Genomic DNA, 23,115 nt, shown 5'->3' with positions numbered 1-23,115 from the left:
CAACTCTTAAGCCCCAGCGGCCCCCCCCCCCCTTCAGAGCTGCTTGTCAGGGTCCTCAGCACCCCTGATGGCCACCCTGCCTCCTCCCTCCAGTGCGGCTTCTTCAAGCGAGCCCGCACTCGCGCCCTGTATGAAGCTAAGAGGCAGAAGGCCGAGATGAAGAGCCAGCCGTCAGAGACAGAGAGGCTGACCGACGACTACTGAGGGGGCATCCCCCCCACCCTGGCCCACCCGGGTAACATGGCGTGCAGGCTTCCTCCCTGAGCCCCAGCCAGCGGGGCCTTCTGACTCTCTTCTGTCTGCTCCTCTTGCCTTAGGGCCTGGGCCTGCTCAGATCGCACCCACCCCCACTGCCACCTCAGCGCAGGTCACTGTGCCTCCCTGCCCTCTGCACCCCCATCTGCATCTAGTTCTCACAGACTTGGAGGAACCCCAAGAGTGTACCGTCATGGTACTCCCTTGAGTCTTGAGTATGCTTTTTTTTTTTTGGTTGGTGTTTCGAGGTAGGGTCTCACTCTAGCCCAGGCTGACCTGGAATTTGCTATGTAGTCTCAGGGTGGCCTCGAACTGACAGTGATCCTCCTACCTCTGCCTCCCAAGTGCTGGGATTAAAGGCATGCACCACCATGCCAGGCTCTTTTTATTTTATTTTTATTTGTTTATTGGTTTTTTGAGAAAGGGTCTCCCTCTAGCCCAGTCAGACCTGGAATTCACTATGGAGTCTCAGGGTGGCCTCGAACTCATGGCGATCCTCCTGCCTCTGCCTCCCGAGTGCTGGGATTAAAGGCATGCACCACCATGCCAGACTCTTTTTATTTTATTTTTATTTGTTTATTGGTTTTTTGAGGAAGGGTCTCCCTCTAGCCCAGTCAGACCTGGAATTCACTATGGAGCCTCAGGGTGGCCTCGAACTCATGGTGATCCTCCTACCTCTGCCTCCCAAGTGCTGGGATTAAAGGCATGCACTAGCACGCCCGGCTAATATCTTTTAAAACTTTTTTTTATTGACAACTTTCATAGTTATAGACTATAGACCATGATAGTTCCCTCCCCTACTTTCCCCTTCACAAATCCACTCTCCATCATATCGTTTCCCCCTCTCAATTAGTCTCTCTTTTATTATGATGTCATTAAAAAATATCTTTATTATTTGAGAGAGACAGACAAAAAGAGGCAAAGAGAGTATGGGTGCACCAGGGCCTTCTGCCACTGTAAACTCCAGATGCATGTGCCACTTTGTGCATCTGACTTTATGTAGGTATTGGAGAATCAGACTTTGCAAGCAAGTTGCCTTTAACCACTGAGCCATCTCTCCAGCCTGTGCATGCTACTTTCTGAGAACTACAGAAGTCACAGCCAGGGCTAGGCCCCTCTCTCTATAGGCATGTGCACAACAATTCTAAGCCCCTCCCTCTCCCCCATGGAAGGAGACCAGGAGAGTCCAACCTTTTTCTAAGGAGCCCCTTCCCCACCTCCCCAGGAGAAGGAACTGACCCACTCCACCACACTGGCCAGGGAAGACCACTCTCTCCCTAGTCATTGCACCCAGGGTCTCTGCAGCTGCTCCGGTCTCCACCTGCCTCTCCTCTCCTCTCCTCTCCTCTCCTCTCCTCTCCTCTCCTCTCCTCTCCTCTCCTCTCCTCTCCTCTCCTCTCCTCTCCTCTCCTCTCCTCTCCTCTCCACCTTCCTCAGCTCCTCTTCCTCTGGGCCTGGGGTGGGGGAAGTTCATGCTCTAGTTTCTCACTGAGGTGAGAATATTCATATTCAATTCAGGGGCTGGCCCTGAGGAGCAAGGGAGGGAGGTCATCCTGCATGCAAGCTGGATACTGATGTCCCTACTATTTTGCCCCAACTCCAGTGTGACTTCTTTAAGCGGACTCGCTACTACCGGATCATGCCCAAGTACCATGCAGTGCGCATCCCAGAGGAGGAGCGCTACCCACCTCCAGGGAGCGCCCTGCCCACCAAGAAGCACTGGGTGACCAGCTGGCAGACTTGGGATCGATACTACTGATGTCCTTCCTGACACCCCACCCAACTTCCCCTTCCTTCCTATTTATCATAAGTTATGCCTCCAGCAGTCTCCAGGGACCATGCCTTTAGCTGGCACCAGCAGGCTCAGGTGGACACCCCTCTTCCACGTAGGCATGTATTGTGGGGCCAGAGGCGGGCACCTCCTTCAGGACCTTGTGGTGCCGAGGCCCTGCCCTCTGGACATGTAGGGCCCACTGCTCATGGCCTGCACTGATGCAACATGGAAGATACATGCATCTGTCATGTCCCAGTCTGTGCCAAAACCAAGCTGAAGGACCTCTGCCAGTGCCGGGAGGAAAAGGTCTTCAATGTGGTGACACTTCTCCCTCCAGCTGGACCCACTGTGAGCCATTGTCACTGGACTGACGGACTTTGCTGACCAGAGCAAAACTACTGACACGGAACAGCCGAGCAGGCCCCGCCGCAGCTCCTCTCACCAACGCGGCGCTGGGGCCCGCCGAGGCCTGGACTTGACTACTCAGAGCTGAGAGCAATGAACTGGAAAGCAGATCGCCTCCTGGCCTTTTATTATTGGATTTCCAAAGCCCCTCTCCTTGACCGCAGCCAGAGCCGGCAGGAAACACAGCCCAGAGGAACAAAGAGAAACTGGGCAGTCTGGACACTCTGTGCTAGGACTGCCCCGAAGGATAGCGGTGTCCTTCAGAGACCAGGAGACCAGCTCTAGCCCCAGCAGTTGTTGGCAGGATGCAGAGGAGACACCTCTAACCCACCACTGGCACTCCAGCCTTGGACAAACCTGGAGAAACCCTGTAAAACCACAGCTTAGGAAGAAAGAAAGAAAGAAAGAAAGAAAGAAAGAAAGAAAGAAAGAAAGAAAGAAAGAAAGAAAGAAAAGCCAGCCAGCCTGCCTGCCTTTAATCCCAGTACTCCGCAGGCAGAAGTAGGAGGATTTCCGTGAGTTTGAGGCCACCCTGAGACTACATAATAAATTCTAGGTCAACCTGAGCTAGAGCGAGACCCTACCTTGAACCCCCCCCCCCAAAAAAAAAGAAAGAAAGGAAGAAAGAAAGAAAACCTGCAGGGAGAGATACTTGAATGTAGTGCAATGCTACTAGCTAGCCAGGCCCACTCCACTCCCCTTGGTGATGGGGTGGGCCTAGGCTGGCTTTCTCGGCTGCCCTGGCCTTCTGAGCAATCTAGCTTGGCCTCTCTATCAGAGGCCCCATTTCCAAGGTCCATACTGGCGGTGGAGACTGGTTCCCAGGTCTTTTCCTGAGCCCTGCTGGCGAGCAGGCCCACTCCTTAGCCCCGTCCGTCCCTCCACGGTACTGTAACAGGGGTCCTGCCCCCGCCCCCCTCGTGCCTTCTTTGTATCTGGGCTTCTCACCACAACCAATAAACAGTTCCCAGTTTGTACCACTGCATCTGCCTCCACTCACCTCCAGCCCTGACAAAGGCCCGCTCAGTCTGGAGGGGTGATGAGCTCCCCCATCTGAGAGCCCTGCGGGAACGAAACCAGGGGCTCAGAGGCACGGGGATGAAGTCATATGGAGGAGACAGTAGTACCTGTTCTCGGGGACTGCCCATGAGTTGGCGAGTGAAACCTAAAGTTCAGGTGAAGGACGAGACCTGAGCAGTCAGGGAGGACTTTGTGCAGGCGGGCATGAGGTTCAGGGACAGAGGGGGTGTGAGGCAGGTAGGCCCTGCTGGAGGAGAACAAAGCTGCATGCAAGACCAGAAACAGAGCCCACAGTGGGCTGTTCTTCCACCTCGTTTTCCTGCTGCCACTCCCCAGCCCCACGAGGAAGCCTTCAGAATGGCACCCAGTGGCTGAGGCTTCTGAGATGGAGAGGGTATGCTGCCCGTCTCCAGGCTCTGGGCAGGAGTCCCTGGCACTCTAGTCTTTTGAAAGCTCCACGAGAGGGTCTAGCTGTGAGCTGACAGAGCCACATCATCAAGATGCGGGCTCCGTCTGCACCTCCACATTGCCTGGGATCCCTGGGGCATCTGTCTCCTGCCATTGTCTGCTCCACATAGGCCTGGGGATTACCTCCTCTTGATTTCTTTGCCCTAAAGTGCGGTGAGCTACCTGCTAATGGTCCTCAAGGCTATGTGATCTTTGGCAAGATTGGAAGTTACTTGTCAGAGAAGTCTAGGGCCAAATCCCAGATTCAGTCCTTAGAACCCACAGACCTGAAGCGATGTGAGATGTCTTCCCCTTATGTTCCTGGGTGTCTTGCAGCCTTGGCATTTTGGGAGCTGTCTGCTGTCTACTTCTGCCAACAGGACCCACCCTAATGTTGTCCTGGACAAAATGTCCACCCTCTCCTTACACCTAATGCCCTTGTTTTCTGTGCCAGCATCTGTCCTTTCCCAGGACGTGCCTGGCAGTACAATGTCCAGTTCCCCCAGGAAAACCCTAACTCCTACTTAGAGCTCACAAGTTCTCAGAAGCCAGTGAACAGAGATCTCACTTTGTGCACCAGAATCTGGATGCTCACGTGAAGCATCTGTGGGACATCAACATCTGGCTCAGTCTTGTCCTTACAACAACCTCTGGCGTAAGTCACAAATTCCCTGTGGCCAGCTGTGCAGGTGCCTCAGCGTCACAGCCTGGTCCTGTATGCTAGTTTTCAAAACAATAGCAATCACCATCATTATTTCTAGGCACAGTGCTTGAATTGGGTGGCTGGGGGGAGGTTGAGTCAAGTCAAGGTCTCATGTAGCCCAGGCTGACCTTGAACTCACTATGTACCTGAAGATGACCTCAAATCCCTCATCCTGCCTCCTGGGACTACAGATGTGCACTCCCAAGCAAGCTTGGAGTTTTATAGATAATATTCTATATATCCCTCCTGGCCCTTGAAACGGCCTCCTGGCCCTTGAAACGGTCATAACCTGTGTCATCCATTGCCTCCTAATTGCTAGCCTGGTAGATGTCAGGGAAATCTTCCTTCATAGCACTGGAGTCTTATCTCCCTGCCAACCTCATTTCTTTTTTTACTTCCACTTTGCCTTTCTTTCTGTGTGCCAGACACTGCCCCGTGCTGAAGATAGAGCAGTGATTAAGTCAGGCACAACCTGTGCCCTCTTGGAGCTGAAGTCCAGTGAGGAAGTCAGATGAGTCAGCAGGCAGTCACCACTCAGTGATAAGCATTCAGGCTTTCCTAACATCAGGAGACCTAGGGAGCTGTGGAGGGAGCCCGGCAACCCAGCCCAGGTCACTGAAGGCTTCCTGGTGGAAGAGATGATTAAGCAGCAGACCTGAATAGACAAGAGAAAGCAGAGCAGAAAGACAGCATTGGCAATGGCTTGGAGGTCGGAGGCTGGGTCAAGGCAATGGATAGATGGATTGAGAGTTAACCAGGGGATGTGGGAAGGTGAAGCTAATGAGTAAAGCCAAAGTAGATCTTAAGAAACTGGGCCTTGAACCCCAGCACTCAGGAGGCAGAGGTAGGAGGATCGCTGTGAGTTCGAGGCCACCCTGAGACTACACAGTGAATCCCAGATCAGCCTGGGCTAGAATGAGACCCTCCCTTGAAAAAAATAAAACTGGGGCTTGGAGAGGTGGCTTAGTGTTAAAGGCATTTGACTCCAAAGCCAAAGCACCCAGGTTCAATTCCCCAGGACCCACATAAGCCAGATGCACAAGGTGGTGCATGCATCTGGGGCCCTGGTGCATCCATTCTATCTACCTCTCTCTCTAATATACTCTTTTTTAGTTGGAAAGGTTCCCTTAATGAATGAAAAGGCTGTGAGTAGGGAAGCAACAAGTTTAGATTTGTAGTTGAAAATGATTGCCAAGTCTTGGTTTTCCTACTTATAAAATGGGAATAGTATAATACAACTGAGCTGTCTTAAGAATTAAATGAGGGCTGGAGAGATGGCTTAGCGGTTAAGCGCTTGCCTGTGAAGCCTAAGGACCCCGGTTCGAGGCTCGGTTCCCCAGGTCCCACGTTAGCCAGATGCACAAGGGGGCGCACGCGTCTGGAGTTCATTTGCAGAGGCTGGAAGCCCTGGCGCGCCCATTCTCTCTCTCTCCCTCTATCTGTCTTTCTGTGTCTGTCGCTCTCAAATAAATAAAAAATTTTAAAAAAAAAGAATTAAATGAGGGGGACTGAAGAGATGGCTTAGCAGTTAAGCGCTTGCCTGTGAAGCCTAAGGTCCCCGGTTCGAGGCTCGGTTCCCCAGGTCCCACGTTAGCCAGATGCACAAGGGGGCGCACATGTCTGGAGTTTGTTTGCAGTGGCTGGAAGCCCTGGTGCGCCCATTCTCACTCACTCACTCTATCTGACTCTTTCTCTCTCTGTCACTCTCAAATAAATAAAAATGAACAAAAAATTGTAAAAAAAAAAATGAGGGGCTGGAGGGATGGAGAGATGGCTTAGCAGTTAAAGTGTTTGCCTGCAAAGCTAGATGCACAATGTGGTGCATGCTTCTGGAATTATTTGCAGTAGCTGGAGGCCCTGGCGTGCCCATTCTCTTCCTTTCTCTCTCTGCTTCTTTCTCTCCAATGAATACAAATTTAAAAGAATGAGCGCTTGCCTGTGAGGCCTAAGGACCCTGGTTCGAGGCTCGATTCCCCAGGTCCCACGTTAGCCAGATGCACATGAGGGTGCAAGCATCTGGAGTTCATTTGCAGTGGCTGGAGTCCCTGGCATGCCCATTCTCTCTCTCTCTTCTCTCCCTATCTGCCTCTTTGTCTGTCACTATCAAATAAACAAAAATAAAACAAAAAAATAATTTAAAAAAATGAGGGGCCAGAGAGATGGCTCAGTGGTTAAAGGTGCTTGCTTGCAAAGTCTGACAGCCTGGGTTTGATTCCCTAGTGCCCATGTAAAGCCAGATGTACAAAGTGGCACATGCATCTGGAGTTTGTTTGTAGTGGTAAAAGGCCCTGGCATGCCCATTCTCTCTCCTTGCAAAAATTAAAAAAAAAAAAATATTTTTTTCGAGGTTGGGTCTCACTGTAGCCCAGGCTGACCTGAAATTCACTGTGTAGTCTCAGGGTATGTCAAATTCTCAGCAGTCCTCCTACCTCTGCTTCCTGAGTGCTGGGATTAAAGGCATGCGCCACCATGTCCAGCAAAATTAAAAATATTTATTAAAAGAAATAATATCGTGTGTGCAGGCAAACTGTCTGGTCCACAACATTATTCTGTCCATCATGAAGCCTTGCTCTGTGTTGACTACAATTGCTTTACATTCGTGTGTGTGTGTGTGTGTGTGTGTGTGTGTGTGATTTAGGGGTTCAAACCCCGGGACCTTGCACAATCTAGGAAAATGCTCTACTACTGAGCTGTAGTCCCAGCCATCCCCCTTTTTAAGATAGGATCTTACTAAATTGTCCAGGCTGGATTTGAACTTACTCTGTACTCCTTGAACTTGAGATCCTCCTGTCTCAGTGCCACTAGGGACTGCTAATTCTGATTTTGATGTTTTATTTTTGATGTTTTCTTTTATTTTTATTTATGTATTTGAGAGAAAGGAGAAAGAGAGAGAATGGGCTCATCAGGGCTTCCAGCCAATGCAAATGAACTCCAGATGCATGCACCACCTTGTGCATCTGGCTTACATGGGTCCTGGAGAATCAAGCCTCCAACCGGGGTCCTTATGCTTTACAGGCAAGCGCTTAACCGCTAAGCCATCTCTCCAGCCCATGCCTATGTTTTCTGATCTCAGTACACAGCCTAGCTCTTATCAGGCATGTGATAAGTAAACATGAACCAACCCCTGAACCATCAGTGAGCAATGGAATCTGAGACCATTTGCGCTTCAGGCCCAGATCAGGGAAACATACCTTGATCTACCAAAAGAGGGAGCAAAAGAGGCAGAGCTTCTGGGAAGGTGCCCCAGGACACGTCACCTAGGACCATGCCCTAAGACCTCCGGGTGCACAGATTACCTACTCAGGTGTTGTGCAAGATGCTCAAGGTTTTATTTTCAGTCAAAGAAGATAGATACTAAAAATTAAAGTTCCCCAAATTAACACTGACAACAGCTCTTGCTCCGCTGCTGCTAGTCTTGGAGGATTTTGGCTCTGGGTGTTTTCGTTTTGTTTTTTTTTTTCAGGTGCTGGGGAGCCACCCAGAACCTCGTGCTTGCTTGGCCCCCAACCTAACTGAATGTTTTCTCTGAGCCACTTGAGTATTTATGGAAGCCAGGAGCAGGGTGGCTGCACGCATACAGGGCAGACTAGCATACATAGGCTTGTCTCTTGGTTCTGAATCCATCACAGGAGTGGGAGGCCACGAGAGCCCGTAAGGAAGAGCGTCTGGACAGGTGAAACAGGGAAGAAAGGGACCAGGTAGGAAAGGAAGGCTTAAAGGGGTGGGCAAGAGGAGGAGGCAGCTGGGCAATGGGGAATGACAGGCGTGGAGGGCCATTCGCAGGGCCTGGCGGCGGTCTGGTGAGGAAGGAGTTAACCCAGGCCTAGAAGGCCAGGGGGGAGTGTGCGGCCGGGGGCGGGACGTGGGCACTGCCTCTGAGGGGGGGAAAAACAACAACAGGCCGCCTCCAGCAAAGACAGGGTTAAAGGGGCGGGCCCCGAGGCGAGCCACGTGCCGGGGCGTCAGGCTATTGGTTCTCCTGGAGTTGTTTGTGTGCGGCCATTGGCGACGTCGGGGCGCCGCGACGATTGGATTGGTCCGGCGTTAGCAGCGGCGCCGCCAGGGTCGGGAGGGAGGGAGGGAGGGAGGCGGAGGCGGCCGAACCGCGTCTCTGGGCCGAGCGGGCCGAGCCGAGCGCCCGCCCCGCGGTACCAGCGCCGGGACAGTCGCCCGTACCGAGCCCGAGCCCCAGGCGCCATCGCCGCCGCCATGCGCTGGTTCCGGGCGCTGCTGAAGAATGCGTCCCTGGCCGGGGCGCCCAAGTACATCGAGCACTTCAGCAAGTTCTCCCCGTCCCCGCTGTCCATGAAGCAATTTTTAGACTTCGGTACGGAGAGGGCGGGAGCGCCGTGGAGGGGGTACCGGCGATGGTGAGAGCTTAACGCCGAGGAGGACAGGGCCTGGGGGTGGTAGGGAAGGCTCGCTTGGAAGACTGACTACAGGCAGGAAGGGGTTAATGGCGAGGCCAGCCAGACCTGAAAGAGTTAAGGATGACCACCGCTTGAGAGACTGACCCCCGCCAAGCGAAGTTACTGGCCAGAAGAGATTGGACCCCCAGAATGTAATGGGAACGGGTGGGGCGGGGGAGGGAGGAGATGCCAGGAGTTTTCCTTCTTGGCTTCTTTCTCTAGGAGGCTTGGAGAGTAAGGGACAGTGAGGGTGTTCGGTCCCATCTAGACACTGTACATAGAGTTGGGGGGAGCAAGGGTGTCCTGGCCACTAAGAATGAGGGACAGAGAGTAAACAGGGGTGATGAAAGTGGTAAGGCAGGGTTAGGAGGTGCAGCCACCTGGAAGGAGGCCTGGCTGTACCTGAAGGGTTGGGATGCTTAGGAGCAGAGCCAAAAAGAAACCCAGCGGTAGTTAGGAAGGGGCCCTTTGGAGGAGAGATGCCAGCAAGAGTTGCTCCCCTGACTGGTACGCCTCCATCCACTGCAACTGCCCACTGGGCAAGGACACTTGAAGATCAAATCTGTTCCTGCCTGGCAGCCTGTTCCCAGCTGGGCAGAGGCCCAAATCACCATGAGGTGGTGTAGCAGACAGATTCAGGTTCGCTGAGATAAACTTCCAGACCAGGCACAGTTATGGAGGAAGGAATTTATTGAAGCTTACAGATCCAGAGGAAGTTCCATAATGGCAGAAGAAGCTGACCTGCCTTCACAGGACCAAGCAGAGAGAGAGAGAAATACAAGCTTAAAAGCCAAAAGCCACTGCACACTTGAGGAACTGCAGCTAGACACACTTTGCATATATTTAGATTGAAATCAGAAACCCACCACCACACCTTAAGATCACCCAGTGACATTGCTCCCAGCCAGGTAGCCAGCAGATGCAAACTACAAACAATAAAGAACTGAATATATCGGGGGCCATCTATTCTATTCAAACCACCACAGGTGGCTACACTGTTTGTACCCTCTCTCAGCTATCCCTGAGTTCCTGGGTGGGGGTGACCCACTACCGGTGTTCTGGGGAGGTAGAGGGGAGCTTTGGAGCAGAAGAAGACTGCTAGTGTGGTAGCTGATGCGGAGATTGTGTGAGACATGTCTGTCTACACGACATTTACGTGGTGCCAGCTGGTGATTGGGAATGGGTCCAGGTCTCTCAAGAGTTGGGTGCTGACTTTAGGTTACAGCTGTGTCATGGATGGGAGAGAGATGGCAGCGGGGGCAGAGCTCCTGCTCCCAGGATGTACCTTCCTGCCACCCGCTCTGTATGCATTTGGAGCTTCACCCATGTAAGAAATTCTGCAAGAAACCATCCATACCAGACTGGACACTGACTGTAGAAATGTGACAGTCCTAAGGGGCTTATGGTCATTTGGCGCACTTGTATGGGGAAAAACTGAAACCTTCAAAAGGTGGTGACGTGCCCTGGGTGACAGAAGCAGAGCTTAGATAAGAACCAGGTCTCCTCGTCTCCAGGCCAAGACTTCACTCATTCCTCCACTGTCTGTGCATCTTGATCACGGACCAGGGTCCCCACTTAGCACACAGATGGGCATATACACAGGGCCAGTGTTTCCATGGCATTCATCTGTCCCATCATCCTGGGCAGGGTGGCTTGCCTTGGGGACATGCAACGGTGGGAGTCTAGGCGTAACTCCCAAGAAGGCAGAGATTTCCCACATGCCTCTGCCACCTTGGGCCAGCCGCTCCCACCCAATCACTGACTACCTACAGGGAAGAGAAGTGAGAGGAATTAGACGTTAGTGGCTCTGGAAGACTCCCACCCCTTCTGGCTGAAGATAAGTGGGGGTTCAGCTGGGAGTGGGTAGGGATGCAGCTCCTGAAGGGTCACGCAAGGTGGCAGAGTCAGGAGGACTCCCTTCTATAGGGCATACTTGGTCAATGCAAGGCCTAGCCTGTCCAGCCACAGTCTGTCCCCCGACTGCCATGGTTTGCAGTTGTGAATTTCGCCCCTCTCTGTCTCCTCAGGGTCCAGCAATGCCTGCGAGAAAACCTCCTTCACCTTCCTTCGACAAGAGCTACCCGTCCGCCTGGCCAACATCATGAAAGAAATCAATCTGCTTCCCGACCGGGTGCTGAGCACCCCCTCGGTGCAGCTGGTACAGAGCTGGTGAGGCCCCTTCCACCCCATCACCATGTCCCTGAGTTCTGGGGACCAAGGCAGAGACAGAGGGAAGGTACATGGGGCTCCAAGAGGCTGGAGAGTTGTGCAGGATCACGCGAGGATCCTCTTCCTGAACAAGGATGAAGATCAGGCCCCAGGCTCTGTGTCCGTAGACACCCCTGTTCTTATCACCCTCCTTTCTCTGGCAACCCATGGCCCACCCAGGAAGTCAGAGCTTTCCCAGCCAAAGTCAGACTAATGTCATCAGTAGCTCCTGGAGCCTCAGCACCTGTGAGGCTCAGAGTAACTTAAAGGAAGTGAGAAGGTTGGAGTAGAGTGTCATCTAAGTGACAAGTTTTGGATGTTGGAAAAACACTCTCTAACAGCTGCCAAGGGTAAGACCAGGAGTTTATCACAAATAGCTGCAGGCGTAGAGCTCTGTCCAGGGCTGGTAACTGGAGGCTGCTAGCCAGTGGCCTTCACTTGAAGCATAAACAAGGGTGTGCCTGTCACTGGGCATGTCACTGGCTGGTCATCAGTGTACTTTCTTTTTTTTTTTTTTTTTAAATTTTTTTGGTTTATTTTTATTTATTTGAGAGCGACAAAGAGGCAGAGAGAGAGAGAGAGAGAGAGAGAGAGAATGGGCGCGCCAGAGCCTCCAGCCACTGCAGACGAATTCCAGACGCGTGCGCCCCCTTGTGCATCTGGCTAACATGGGTCCTGGGGAATTGAGCCTCGAACCGGGGTCCTTAGGCTTCACAGGCAAGCGCTTAACAACTAAACCATCTCTCCAGCCCATCAGTGTACTTTCATAACAACTGGGCAGAAATCTTCTAGTCCTCAGGACTTACGGCATGGGATGACAGAGGTTTCCCTAGGACTCAGGAGCTTGTGTTGCACTGGGGCCCAGCACTGTGCTGCTTCCAAGCAAACAGCAGCAGTTGGGTGGTAAAGCACTTGCTTAGCATGCCCCATGTTTTGTCCTCAGCAACTTAAAATCAGTTTAGCCCAGAGTAGTGGCATAGACCTATAATCCCAGCTACTCTGGATGCTGAGGCAGGAGAATCATGAGTTCGAAGCCAGCCTGAGCAACTCACTGAGACATTGTCTCAAAGTACAGCTTTTTGACAGAACACTTGCCTACTATGGGATCAACTGGGGTCAATCCCTAGTGTGCACATGCCTGAACACACACATAAAAACCAGCAGCAGCTGTCCACAGAGACCCCATGGTCTCACAGAAAAATAAAATTCTTCCAGAACAGAGTAGAATGTAGTTCAAACAGTGGGAGACGTCATGAGCACTGAAGGTTAGTTTTATTTAAATAAGGAGTCAAAGGAACATTGGTTGTCACCTCCCCCATTGCAGAGGTAGAACATGTTCCTCTTGACAGTTGAAAAACACAGAAGGGTGGCTAGAACATGACACCCATGACCCTCTTCCCCATGAGTCCCTGCCAAGGTGTCATGGGATTTCTTGGTGCCCTTGTAGCATCACATCTGTCTGGATATGTCTGCCTGGCTTATGGCTTATTCTAGTGAGATGGGTGACAGTGAAGGACGGTGTTGTACACACACGGCCAGGCACGTTATAGGTGCACAATAAATGTTGATTGAACCGGAGGTTGTGGAGAAATCTGGGCGAGGTGTTGGCAGGGCCTGTGGTCTTAGCACTTTGGAGGCTACGGCAGGAGGATTGCTTGAACTCAGGATTTCAAGACCAGCCTGGATAACACAAGGAGATCCCATTTCAAAATAACAAAACAAAACAGGCTGTGGGGCAGTTGAAATGGCCACACAGAGAGACATGGGCATTCTAGGCTAGCAATAAGAGTTGGGCCTGTGGGTACAAGCGGTGAAGGTGAGATGGGGGTTGGGGGGCTGAGTCTGAATTTCAGGTAGCCCAAACAGGTCCCCGATCCCTGCTCCTAGGAAGCTCAGAACCCCTGCGCTAACCTGTAGGTAATACCAAAGGGTGGTGGAATAGTGGGAAGAGGACAGAAGGTACCATCTGTTCTCCCGGCCCTCCTCCAGTCTGTCCTGCCGATTGGCCTGGCTGCCTGTCCAGCTGGTTCCTGACTCCACGACAGGGCTTCTCAGGCCCCCGCCTGGACACTGTGTTCCAGGACAGCCAGGGAGGCAGGAGAAGGACAAGGGGCTGCTGGATAGCCTCTGACTCCCCTGCAGATCCCTCAGAGTCCTTTCCTGCAAATCAGTGACACATTTGGAGGCTTAGCTTGACTTATTCTTCCCTCATAGCTTGGAGGGACTGTCAAGACACTCCAGGAGGGAGTGGAGCTAGACAAGAAGGAACACTTCCCCAGCACATGATTCAGCATAGAGGATAGAGGCTTGCTCAGACACTGAGGAAGCAGCCTGCTGGGAGAACTTCCAGAAGCCTGGGCCTCGGCTATGGCAAAAGAGACTGAAGGGTGAGGACAGGAGGGACTTGCTGATGGGCCTCAGGTGGTGGCCTACTGAGATGATGGAGTGGTGAAGGTGGGCAGGGCCTTCATGAGAAAAGGACATGACTTCCTGGGGAGTCAAGGGCCACTCACCTGAGTCTGATGAGGAAGGACTCGGGAGAGTGCTGCGCGGGCAGCTGGTGACAGCATGATAGCTCGTGGGCAGCCATAGTTAAGGAGTGGCCCCTCCGAGCGGGCAGCCTGGACCAGCACTCTTTTTTCTTTAATTTTCTTTGTTATTTATTAATTTGAGAGCAACAGACAGAATGTGCGCCCCAGGGCCTCTGGCCACTGCAAACAAACTCCAGATGTATGAGCCCCCCCCTTGTGCATCTGGCTTACGTGGGTCCTGGGGAACGGAGCCTCGAACCGGGGTCCTTAGGCTTCACAGGCAAGTGCCTAACCGCTAAGCCACCTCTCCAGCCCTGGACCAGCGCTCTTAAGTGAACTAATCAAACAATTCCCAGTTCGAGGTAATCCTGATGAAGCTTTTCATCTGGTTAGGCTTACTCTAATAGGACCCTGTTTTGGAGGTGACTGGAAGGTGGGTCAAAGCCCTAGGCCTGGCATCAGCGTGAGTGACTTTGAGCCCTGCTGGACACTTGCCTCTGTGCAAGCAATATGGTTGCTCTTAGGCTCAGCTTTGTGGCCTGTGCAGGGAACTCTCAGACTGTTTCTCAGGGTCACTTGGCCAGTACCAGTGATGGCCCCACACTTCTGGCAGCAACATCTCCGAGTCAAAGGTGATGAGATTATGGCAGAGGTTTCCAAGGCGATGTGGCAACGAGGGACATGGAGCGTACCAAAGGCCAGCTCACCAAGGGCTTGCGGAGTGCAAGGGCTGCTCTCCGAGCTTCATGGATGCCCCCGCAAAGCTTCTGATAGCTGTAGCAAGTGGGTCCTGTCACCGCCCTGCTTCCTAGATGACAGAGTGAAGCGGAGAAGTGGGGAGCCTTGGCTTAGGTGAGATATGGAGTTCTGATGGAGCCAAGATGCAAACCCTGGCCGTGGGTTCTGGAGGCTACAGAAGGGACAGGAGGAAGGCTGTGAGGGGCTCTGCCACAGGCCGGTGAGGAGGTGCCACATGCATGCTCCTGGGAAAGTCGGGTACACCTATCAAAATGTGTCTACTGGGATACATAAGGGTGTACCCCTTGGCTCCTGTCAGGGGAGGACAGCCTGAAGAATCATGGACAGGTGGGGAGGTGCATCCACAAAATACAGTATTAAGTAAGTCGCAAAGCCGACTCAGATGACAGCCAGCGAGTCACTTCCGTTACTGGTAGCGTCTTCGTGTGGTCGTAGGGAAGCAGACAGGATGATATGATAGGGGAGGAGATGGGCCATGGTCCTCTCACCCACCTCTCTGGTTCACCCACAGTGTGTGTGGTCTCCAAACCCTACCTGTGGGAGCCTCATCCCCACCCCCGGGAACCAGCCAGCCAGTCCTTACCCTGCGCAGAGTAACAGGCAGCGAGTCTGAGAGCCATATACTCCACTAAGTAAGCCTCTCCTTCAGCTTGCCTGGCCTGAGCCAAGAAGGCACAGTGGCTGACTGGAGCCGGTGCCCGTGACTGGCTCCTTCCTGTGCGGCTCTTTCAGCTACATCTCCCACCCTGCACCTGCTGCCAGGAGCCTGGTGCATGTGGGCTGGCATATTCCCAGAGGCACGTGTGTCACGTTCACATGCTCCCTTGACTTGGGGATCTTTCTGATACAAACCCTCTACCTGGGGCTGCTGGAGGCTCTAGCTCTCACTGAGGAGGGCACGCCCTTCTTTCCCCATCCCACCCTGGGCTTGGACACCCCCCTGTTCGTGGGATACTTTGTGCCTGGGAGCCCTGCTATCCTGGAGCCAGCCTGGCCCATCCCAGCCACTGTCTGTCTCTGGAGGACCCAGGTCTGGCCCAAGGTGACATCAGGTTAAGGGCTGGACCTCTGGAGACCTCAGGACCAAGGCCAAGGGCCCTGTGAGAATACTTTTCCCATGCGATCCCGTGGGTCTCAGGAGCCACACCCCTGTGGGAATGACCCTTGGAGAGGCAGGCAGGGATGGCATCCTGTGATGTCCCCATAGCTACTCTGGTAGCACTGCCATTGTTAGTCCATCCAGGTGCCCTTTGCTCTGCATCAGTGGCCATGTGAGCAGCCCTGCTTCAGTACTGGAAGGTTCACTGGGCAGCCCTTGCTGGGCATGGGACTTTGACCCTACCCATACCCACCACTGGCCACATACAGAGCCTCTTGCCTCTGACCCCTCCACCCCAAACAAACTGGTCCTGAGCCCTCCCCCTCCAGCTGGTTTTTTCTTTCTCTCCTCCTTCCGCTCAGCATTCATACTGCCGCCTCTCCCACATCTCTCTCGCCAAGCACTTCACAACCTTCTAGCCATTGGGGATGAAAGGCCCTGTGTGGGCCACCAAGCCCAGATGGGCAATAGTAGCTGCTTCGGGGAAACTGAGGCGAGGTCTTCCTGACTCAGACATCTGCTCACAGCAGAGTTGGGACCACCCTGGGAGGGCCTAGGTGTCTTTTACCATCCTGTCCCTGGTGGTCATCAAGGACAGCTCCTCCCACAGGCCCAGGCCGTGAGTGAAGAGGCCAAGGAAGCAGGCAGGGCTGAAGCCATTCCCGACCTGGTGCAGCTCTGCAGGACAGGGCGGCCTAAAGCACGCCGTGCCTCCCTGCCCGAAGCATGCAGAGAAGGTGCCCCGTGGGCTCGCTGGGTGCCAGGCGCCTGGAAGATGACCGTGCTTAATATTCTCCCCAAAACAGTGGAAAGTAGGGGTAAGAACCCCCACCTTCCTGATGAAGAAAGTGCAGCCCAAAGAGGTTCTGTGGTGGACCCAGGGCCACACAACATGGTACCAGAAGAGCCAGGACTGGACCCTGCTGCAAAGCCAGCTCCTAACCAGTTCTTTCAGCTTCTGCAGTTGCTGGGTATGAAGGGAAAGGCATTCTTGACAGAAAGGGCATGAGTGGAGGCCTGCAGGTGAGATTTTGAGCAGTGGCAGCCCTGTTGTGGCAGGAGTTACTGGAGACCTGCAAGTCTTTCCTGCAACCTTGGGCCCTGCTCCAGGCTGTAGCTGAAGTGATTAAAATGGGGCTCATTGTTGCCTCTTCCCAGAGCTGTGTGTGCTTGGAAGTAGGTAGAGTGTTTTCTGAAGACATTGCTGGGCCGCAGGGACCAGGGCTCAAGGCGGCCCCTCCTGTGTTCTGCCTGAGGGCCCAGAAGGAAGCGTTCCACCTTCCTGGAAGGAAGCTGCAGGCTGAGCATGCCACTGGGGCAGTGGCACCATCTGCTAGCACAGGTGGGCCTGACTCATGGGCAGAAGCTGACCCCTGCTGGTTCTGCGCTTTGTGTTTCTAGACCTTTCCTAGGTGCTGGGGAGACCTGCCCCTTGCACCAGGACTGTAGGCGGAGCAGGCAGCTGGGGTCACTCCACGCTTGCCTCTCCAGTTCCACCTGGGGACAAAGCTGGCCACACCCACCCACTCTTCTACACTCTGGTTTCCTAGGGCAGGTTCAGGGTCCCAACCTACAGCCTACCCCCACCTTAGAGTTTCCTTGCGTTGATTTTTTTATTTTGGAGGTAGGGTCTCACTCTGGCCTGGGCTGACCTGGAATTCACTATGTAGTCTCAGGTTGGCCTCAAACTTACGGCGATCCTCCTACTTCTGCCTCTCATGTGCTGGATTAAAGGTGTGTGTGCCACCCCACTTGGCTCAGCCCTGGAGTTTCCCTAGGAGAGGCCCTGTGCCAATCAGTCTGCCAGCTGTGCCCATCAATGCCTTGGCCCCCTGTGGGGGAGTATTAGGATCAGTGTCTGTGCCAGGGCTCAGGAAGGCCTCTCTCACCGTGGCCCTTGGTCCAGTTGGGCTGCCTCTAGGAGGGGTGGTTTCCTGTTCCCCCTTAGACTGCTGTTTAGGGTTCTGAAGCAAAGGTGCTTAAAGGAACCAGCACATTGCAGGTTTCCTTACATACTGTTTGCTGGGTTGTCAGGGCGAGGCAAAGCAGGTACAGCTGGGTGGAAAGCTCGTGTGGCTTGTCAGCAGACCCAGCCCTGTGCTGTCCACAGTGGCCTCCTTGGCAGCGGCGGGAGACAGCCAATCCCAGCTGCAGCCCAGCCCATGGCCCCTCCTGCCTTGCACACAGGTATGTCCAGAGTCTGCTGGATATCATGGCGTTCCTGGACAAGGACCCCGAGGACCAGCGGACCCTGAACCAGTGAGTGGGGTTAAGGAAGACAGGTACAGGATGCCATGCCTGCAGCATGGAAGGGAAGGCCCCTGCCTTCAGGGATGCCCGGAGGTTGGGGTAGGCAGGCTGCTTCAAGAAGACCTGGGTCCATTGGGAGAGGCAGAGACTTCATTCTCAGTATGCCAAGTGGGTATGGGGAGCCAGGCCCCATTCCCAGGGAACACCCCTTCCAAAGAACCAAGAGCTTCATCTGGGTGCCGCAAGGTGGATCAGTCAGCTGGGAGAGGCTGGGTGCATTTGAGTGGGCACTTTGCATCTGTGGGTTGGGAAGGGTTTAGCAAGTGAAGCCGCTGCAAGGGATGTTGAGAGTCAAGGAGAGCCAGGGGTATCTCCGGGGCAGGGTAGGGGTAAATGGCTGTCCTCCCCACAGGTTCACTGATGCCCTGGTCACCATCCGGAACCGGCACAATGATGTGGTGCCCACCATGGCACAGGGCGTGCTGGAGTACAAGGACACCTATGGCGATGACCCAGTCTCCAACCAGAACATCCAGTACTTCCTGGACCGCTTCTACCTCAGCCGCATCTCCATCCGCATGCTCATCAACCAGCACAGTAAGCTGAGGGGAGGGATGGGGCCATCCCCATGGGCAACACGGGTCCCCATTTGCGCCTCAGTGCCCAGTGGCCTAGGGACCAACCAGGAGCAAGAGAAAGCTGAGAGTCGTGGCACATGCCTATAATCCCTGCTGTCTGGCTATGGCAGGAGGATCAGATGTTTGATCCTGAGCTACACAGTGAGACCTTGTCTCAAAAACATCAACAGGAGGACTGGGCTAAAGAGATGGTTTAGTGGTTAAGGCGCATGTCTGCAAAGCCACAGGACCCAGGTTTGATTCCCCAGTACCCATGTAAATCCAGATGCATGGGGTGGCATGTGTGTGTGGAGTTGGTTTGCAGTGGCTAGAGGCCCTGGTGTGCCTATTCTCTCTCAAATAAAATTTAGAAAAATCATCAACAGCAAGAAAGTTACTGGTTCCAAAAGGAACGTGAAAGTGGCAGCATCGAAATGGTTTATTTTAAATGTTGCAAGTGTAAAATATGTCACATCGTTAAACATTTTTAATTGGGTATTTACAAAAAAAATACTCTCATTACATTCAAAGACAGCTTGTTGTTTAGAGTTTCTGTTGCCAGGATTTACTAGGCTGGGTGACTGAGCATAGCTGTCCGACATTAAATTCATTCCTTATGCTGAGGTCATTTCAAAAGCTTGATGGTGAAGTGGTCTTCCTGTAAGACCGCAAGGAGCGCATGTCACAGGGTGTGGTGTGGGGACAGTCCTGCAGAGGGAATCGCGCAGGCTGCACAGGTCCCAGAGGAAGGCCTGGGCTAGGGGAAAGGCAGGATTGGAGGGCGTTAGCATTAGTCTGCAGAGGTTTACAGACGGGGTGGGATCTCGGGAAGAGAGAGTGCCAGCCCCTGTGGCCCAGCTGGCAGCACCCACCCCTCTGCCCACAGCCCTGATCTTTGATGGCAGCACCAACCCAGCCCACCCCAAACACATTGGCAGCATTGATCCCAATTGCAGTGTGTCTGATGTGGTGAAAGGTAAGCTCCCCATCACAGGCCCGGCCGCAAAGGATCCCCAAGGACCCCTCTCAGCTAACCTGGCCAGAGGGTGACCTCTCAGTGGGTGGGGGCCACATCCCCATGGGTTTCCTGCCAGTGATGCCCAGTGTCACCTGCTGGGTGAGCCACCTGTGGTCTAAGCGGCCCCTTCTCCTCCCAGATGCCTACGACATGGCCAAGCTCCTGTGTGACAAGTATTACATGGCTTCACCTGACCTGGAGATCCAGGAAGTCAATGGTGAGGACATGAGGCTGGCTGTGTCTGTCACCCTCAGAAGACTTGGAACAGGGGCCAGGGACAGTCCGAACATGGGCTGCTTTCTGGAGGGGAAGCAGAGCTGATCGCTGTCATTCATTCCTAGGAAGTAGTAGATACATTTGTGCTGTCAATAAGGCAGGCAGGGCTTCTCCTAACCCTACCCTGCCCTCAGGAGCTTCCATTTTTGGTGATGGGCCCTTAACCAGTCAACAAGTAAGTTACCCTAGATAATTTCAAGTCTGGGTGTCAGAAACTAAGATGGAGTGGCGGACAGAGATCGGAAGAAGCAAAGTGTGAGATGAGATTCCTTCTCAGAACCCAAACACTAAGTGGCTTAATTGAGAGACATTTCTGGTGGCCGGACTCTGGACCAGATCTCAGTTCCAGCCTGAGGAAGGAAGAGATTGGGGAAGGCAGGACACAGGACTGAATGTGCAGCTTCCATGGGTCGCCAGCTGCCTCAGCTTAGAAGGCTGGGAGTTCGTTTCTAAGTGGGCAGCGCATGTAAGTTATAGCTGTGGGGAGGGTGTATGCACTATTGAAAGACAGGCTAGTGTCTCACTGTGGATGAGGTCATGGAAGGTGACCTCTTGACATTACTGCTTTTGCTCTTGATTCCTGCAGCTACCAACGCCACTCAGCCCATCCACATGGTCTACGTCCCCTCCCACCTGTACCACATGCTCTTTGAACTCTTCAAGGTGAGGAGAAGGCCTTGAGGGGGGAGCCAGGCTAGGCAGCACCATTGTGGCTAACATCTCTTATTCAGCTTGTCCCTTGTTCCCTCCCCAGAATGCCATGCGGGCCACAGTGGAAAGCCACGAGTCCAGCCTCACTCTGCCCCCCGTCAAAATCCTGGTGGCCTTGGGTGAGGAAGATCTGTCCATCAAAGTATGTGGCCCTGGATTTGGAACGTGAAGGACCATGGGGGGGTGGTCAAGGGGGTCAGGGTGAGGGTGGAAAATGAAGCCTTGGAGGGGTCCTGATAGGTCCCCCTTTCTCCAGATGAGTGACCGAGGCGGAGGTGTCCCCTTGCGGAAGATCGAGAGGCTTTTCAGCTACATGTACTCCACAGCCCCCACCCCCCAGCCTGGCACTGGGGGCACCCCACTGGTGAGGTGGCTTCGTTCCATCCCCTGCCTCCTTATCTCCCTAGTCCCTTTCATCTCTCCCCTATCTGCTGTGTCCTGCAGCTTGCCAAGCATGCCTGTCTGTTGTCACCTTTACGCAGTCCTCTCTTTCCCAGCAGTCCCTGAGGCCTTCCCTGCAGCACTGTGCAGTTGCTGTCTCCTCTCTCCCTAGCTCCTGTGGGGTAGACAGAGCCAGGCTTAGGAAACAAGAGCCTGGGATGACCCAGGCTTCCTCCCTCCCTCCATGAAACCCCATCTCACCCCACAGGCAGCATCTCCCCATTCCAGCTCCAGAAACCCCATCAGCCCACAGAGCAGCTCCCCAGCTCACCTTGCAGGTCCCGCAGCTCCAGGAGCTCAGCACCCAACCCCTCCCCCACAACAGTCTGCCTTCCTGTCCCTACAGGCTGGCTTTGGGTATGGGCTCCCCATTTCTCGCCTCTATGCCAAGTACTTCCAGGGAGACCTGCAGCTCTTCTCCATGGAAGGCTTTGGGACAGACGCCGTCATCTATCTCAAGGTGAGGACCTGTGCGAAAAGGGTCTGATGTTGGTGGGCTCGTGCTCGTTCCTCCTCCTTCAGGCTCCAACGCTGCCAGAGCTGGTGCTCCTCAAATGCCATAACCTCAGCCTGCCATGGCAGGGGGTTTTAGGGAGTCCAGATTAAGACCCTCCTCTTCTGGGAGCCCTTAGGCCTAGAAAGAAGGGAGACCACAGAGGTCTTGTCCTTCAACTGAGAAGGGAAGGCCGAGGAAGTGCCCTGGTGACTAAGGGACTCACACGGCCAGCCTCTTCCCTGTCGTGTGAGGGAGCCAGGCGCAGCAATGCAGACCCTGCCACAGGCCTGTCTGGGCTGTAGATAGTGTCTCGGCTAGCCTCTGGGCTGAATCAGACCTGGGATAGTGTCCGGAGTCTAGCAGGACCCACATAGGCATGGGTGACGTGCCAGGGAGATGACAAGGTGGGGCGAAGCATGGGGCTAATCACCGTCCTCCCCAGGCCCTGTCCTCGGACTCAGTGGAGCGCCTGCCCGTCTACAACAAGTCTGCCTGGCGCCACTACCAGACCATCCAGGAGGCTGGTGACTGGTGTGTGCCCAGCACGGAGCCCAAGAACACGTCCACGTACCGGGTCAGCTAGGGGCCTCTCCCCAACCAGCACCAGGAAGATTGCTACAGGCCCGGCCACCATGGGAAACCCTCCCCACCTCCTGGGGGTGGGGCAGAGCTCAGTCTCCCTGATGGCCAGGTCTCTTGGTGGAAATCCATCACAGTGACCTATCTGTGGTGGTCCCTAAGTGCCAATCTGTCTCTATGGACATACCGAGGTGGTCTCCCTGGGGCCCAGTCTCCATGGCGATGCCTGAAGGTTTGGGATGGCTCTATGTGATGGAGTGCCCCAGAGACACTTCCCGATGGCAGTTTTCCCCTGAGGCCAGGGTGTCATCCTTCTGCCAGGGGACCCCTGTGCCCACATAGTCCTGGCCTTCCATGTGGCTGTCCTGCTTGCCTTATTCACCTACCCTGTACTGGCACACTGAGCCGGGTCCTTTGTCAGTGTGAGAAAGGGTGGGGGGCCCTCAGGTCTGGGGAGAGGAGTGCACCCATGACTTCTGGTTGGGGGCCTGGTCCTGTGTCCTTTCTTCACTGGGGACATGAAGGTTATAGCTGCGGAACAGGGACTGGGGCGTGGTTCTCACCCAAGGCCACCCCTAAGGTGGAGGAACGTGGGGAGGCTCAGAAGTGACCTGCCCAATTGAGGACCAAGGCTGATCTTGGCAATGTCTGTGCCACCTCGTAAACTTGCCCAGCATGTCCTCACATGCCCATACCACCTGCCCGGCACACACCCACCTGAGCTCTAGACCCTAACCCTCTTGTGCCCACCATGTGTGTACGGGTGACTTCAGCCCTAGGAATGCTCTGTGTACGTAGCCAGTTTTATAACTCTCAACACCCCGCCCTTCCCCTGAGCACACAAGGGTGAGAGCTGTGAGCCTCTCCCAGAGGCTCAGATGGCAAGAGTGACATCTATAGTAAAGAGAGAGAATGAGACTGCGGCCTGACTGGCTTGCTTGGGAAAAGAGGTGTGTGCACACGCGCAAAGGTGTTCTGCGACCAGCTGCACTCAGGACATTGGCCCAAATCAGGGTCTAACCACCATGCACCACGAATATGCCACCAGGCAGGGGTCAACCATTCAGAACACCTGGCAGCCCAGTTCCCAGTGACACTTGGCATAACTTAGTCCCTT

General features: G+C 54.0%; 2 protein-coding genes across 4 annotated transcripts in view; both read left to right on the top strand.

The window, feature by feature from the left end:
* The window catches only part of Itga3 (integrin subunit alpha 3), a 38,226-nt gene extending 35,327 nt beyond the window's left edge, over positions 1-2,899 (top strand). The window contains exons 25-26 of one of the 2 annotated variants that reach the window (XM_004655564.2): positions 94-235; positions 1,859-1,995. In XM_004655564.2, coding sequence (XP_004655621.2) covers positions 94-204 — 111 coding nt within the window. In that variant the 3' untranslated portion in view covers positions 205-235; positions 1,859-1,995. Of the gene's footprint in view, positions 1-93; positions 236-1,858 lie in introns of both variants that reach the window. The other variant, XM_004655563.2, reaches the window with a different exon arrangement.
* Positions 2,900-8,741: 5,842 nt separating this feature from the next.
* Pdk2 (pyruvate dehydrogenase kinase 2) lies at positions 8,742-22,916 on the top strand. 2 transcript variants are annotated; one of them, XM_004655561.2, is made up of 11 exons: positions 8,742-8,931; positions 11,041-11,182; positions 17,798-17,869; positions 18,273-18,457; positions 19,364-19,453; positions 19,635-19,712; positions 20,358-20,434; positions 20,526-20,624; positions 20,739-20,846; positions 21,270-21,383; positions 21,862-22,916. In XM_004655561.2, the coding sequence occupies exons 1-11, from the start codon at positions 8,814-8,816 to the stop codon at positions 22,000-22,002; spliced, it is 1,224 nt and encodes a 407-aa protein (XP_004655618.1). In that variant the 5' UTR covers positions 8,742-8,813; the 3' UTR covers positions 22,003-22,916. The 2 variants fall into 2 exon arrangements, with proteins under 2 accessions (XP_004655618.1, XP_045014909.1); XM_045158974.1 differs by lacking the exons at positions 8,742-8,931; positions 11,041-11,182 and adding exons at positions 13,574-13,608; positions 14,323-14,604.
* Positions 22,917-23,115: the final 199 nt, after the last annotated feature.

Source organism: Jaculus jaculus, chromosome 9, assembly GCF_020740685.1.
Source record: "Jaculus jaculus isolate mJacJac1 chromosome 9, mJacJac1.mat.Y.cur, whole genome shotgun sequence".
In the NCBI taxonomy this organism is placed as follows: domain Eukaryota; kingdom Metazoa; phylum Chordata; class Mammalia; order Rodentia; family Dipodidae; genus Jaculus; species Jaculus jaculus.
This window is presented reverse-complemented; position numbering and strand designations above follow the sequence as displayed.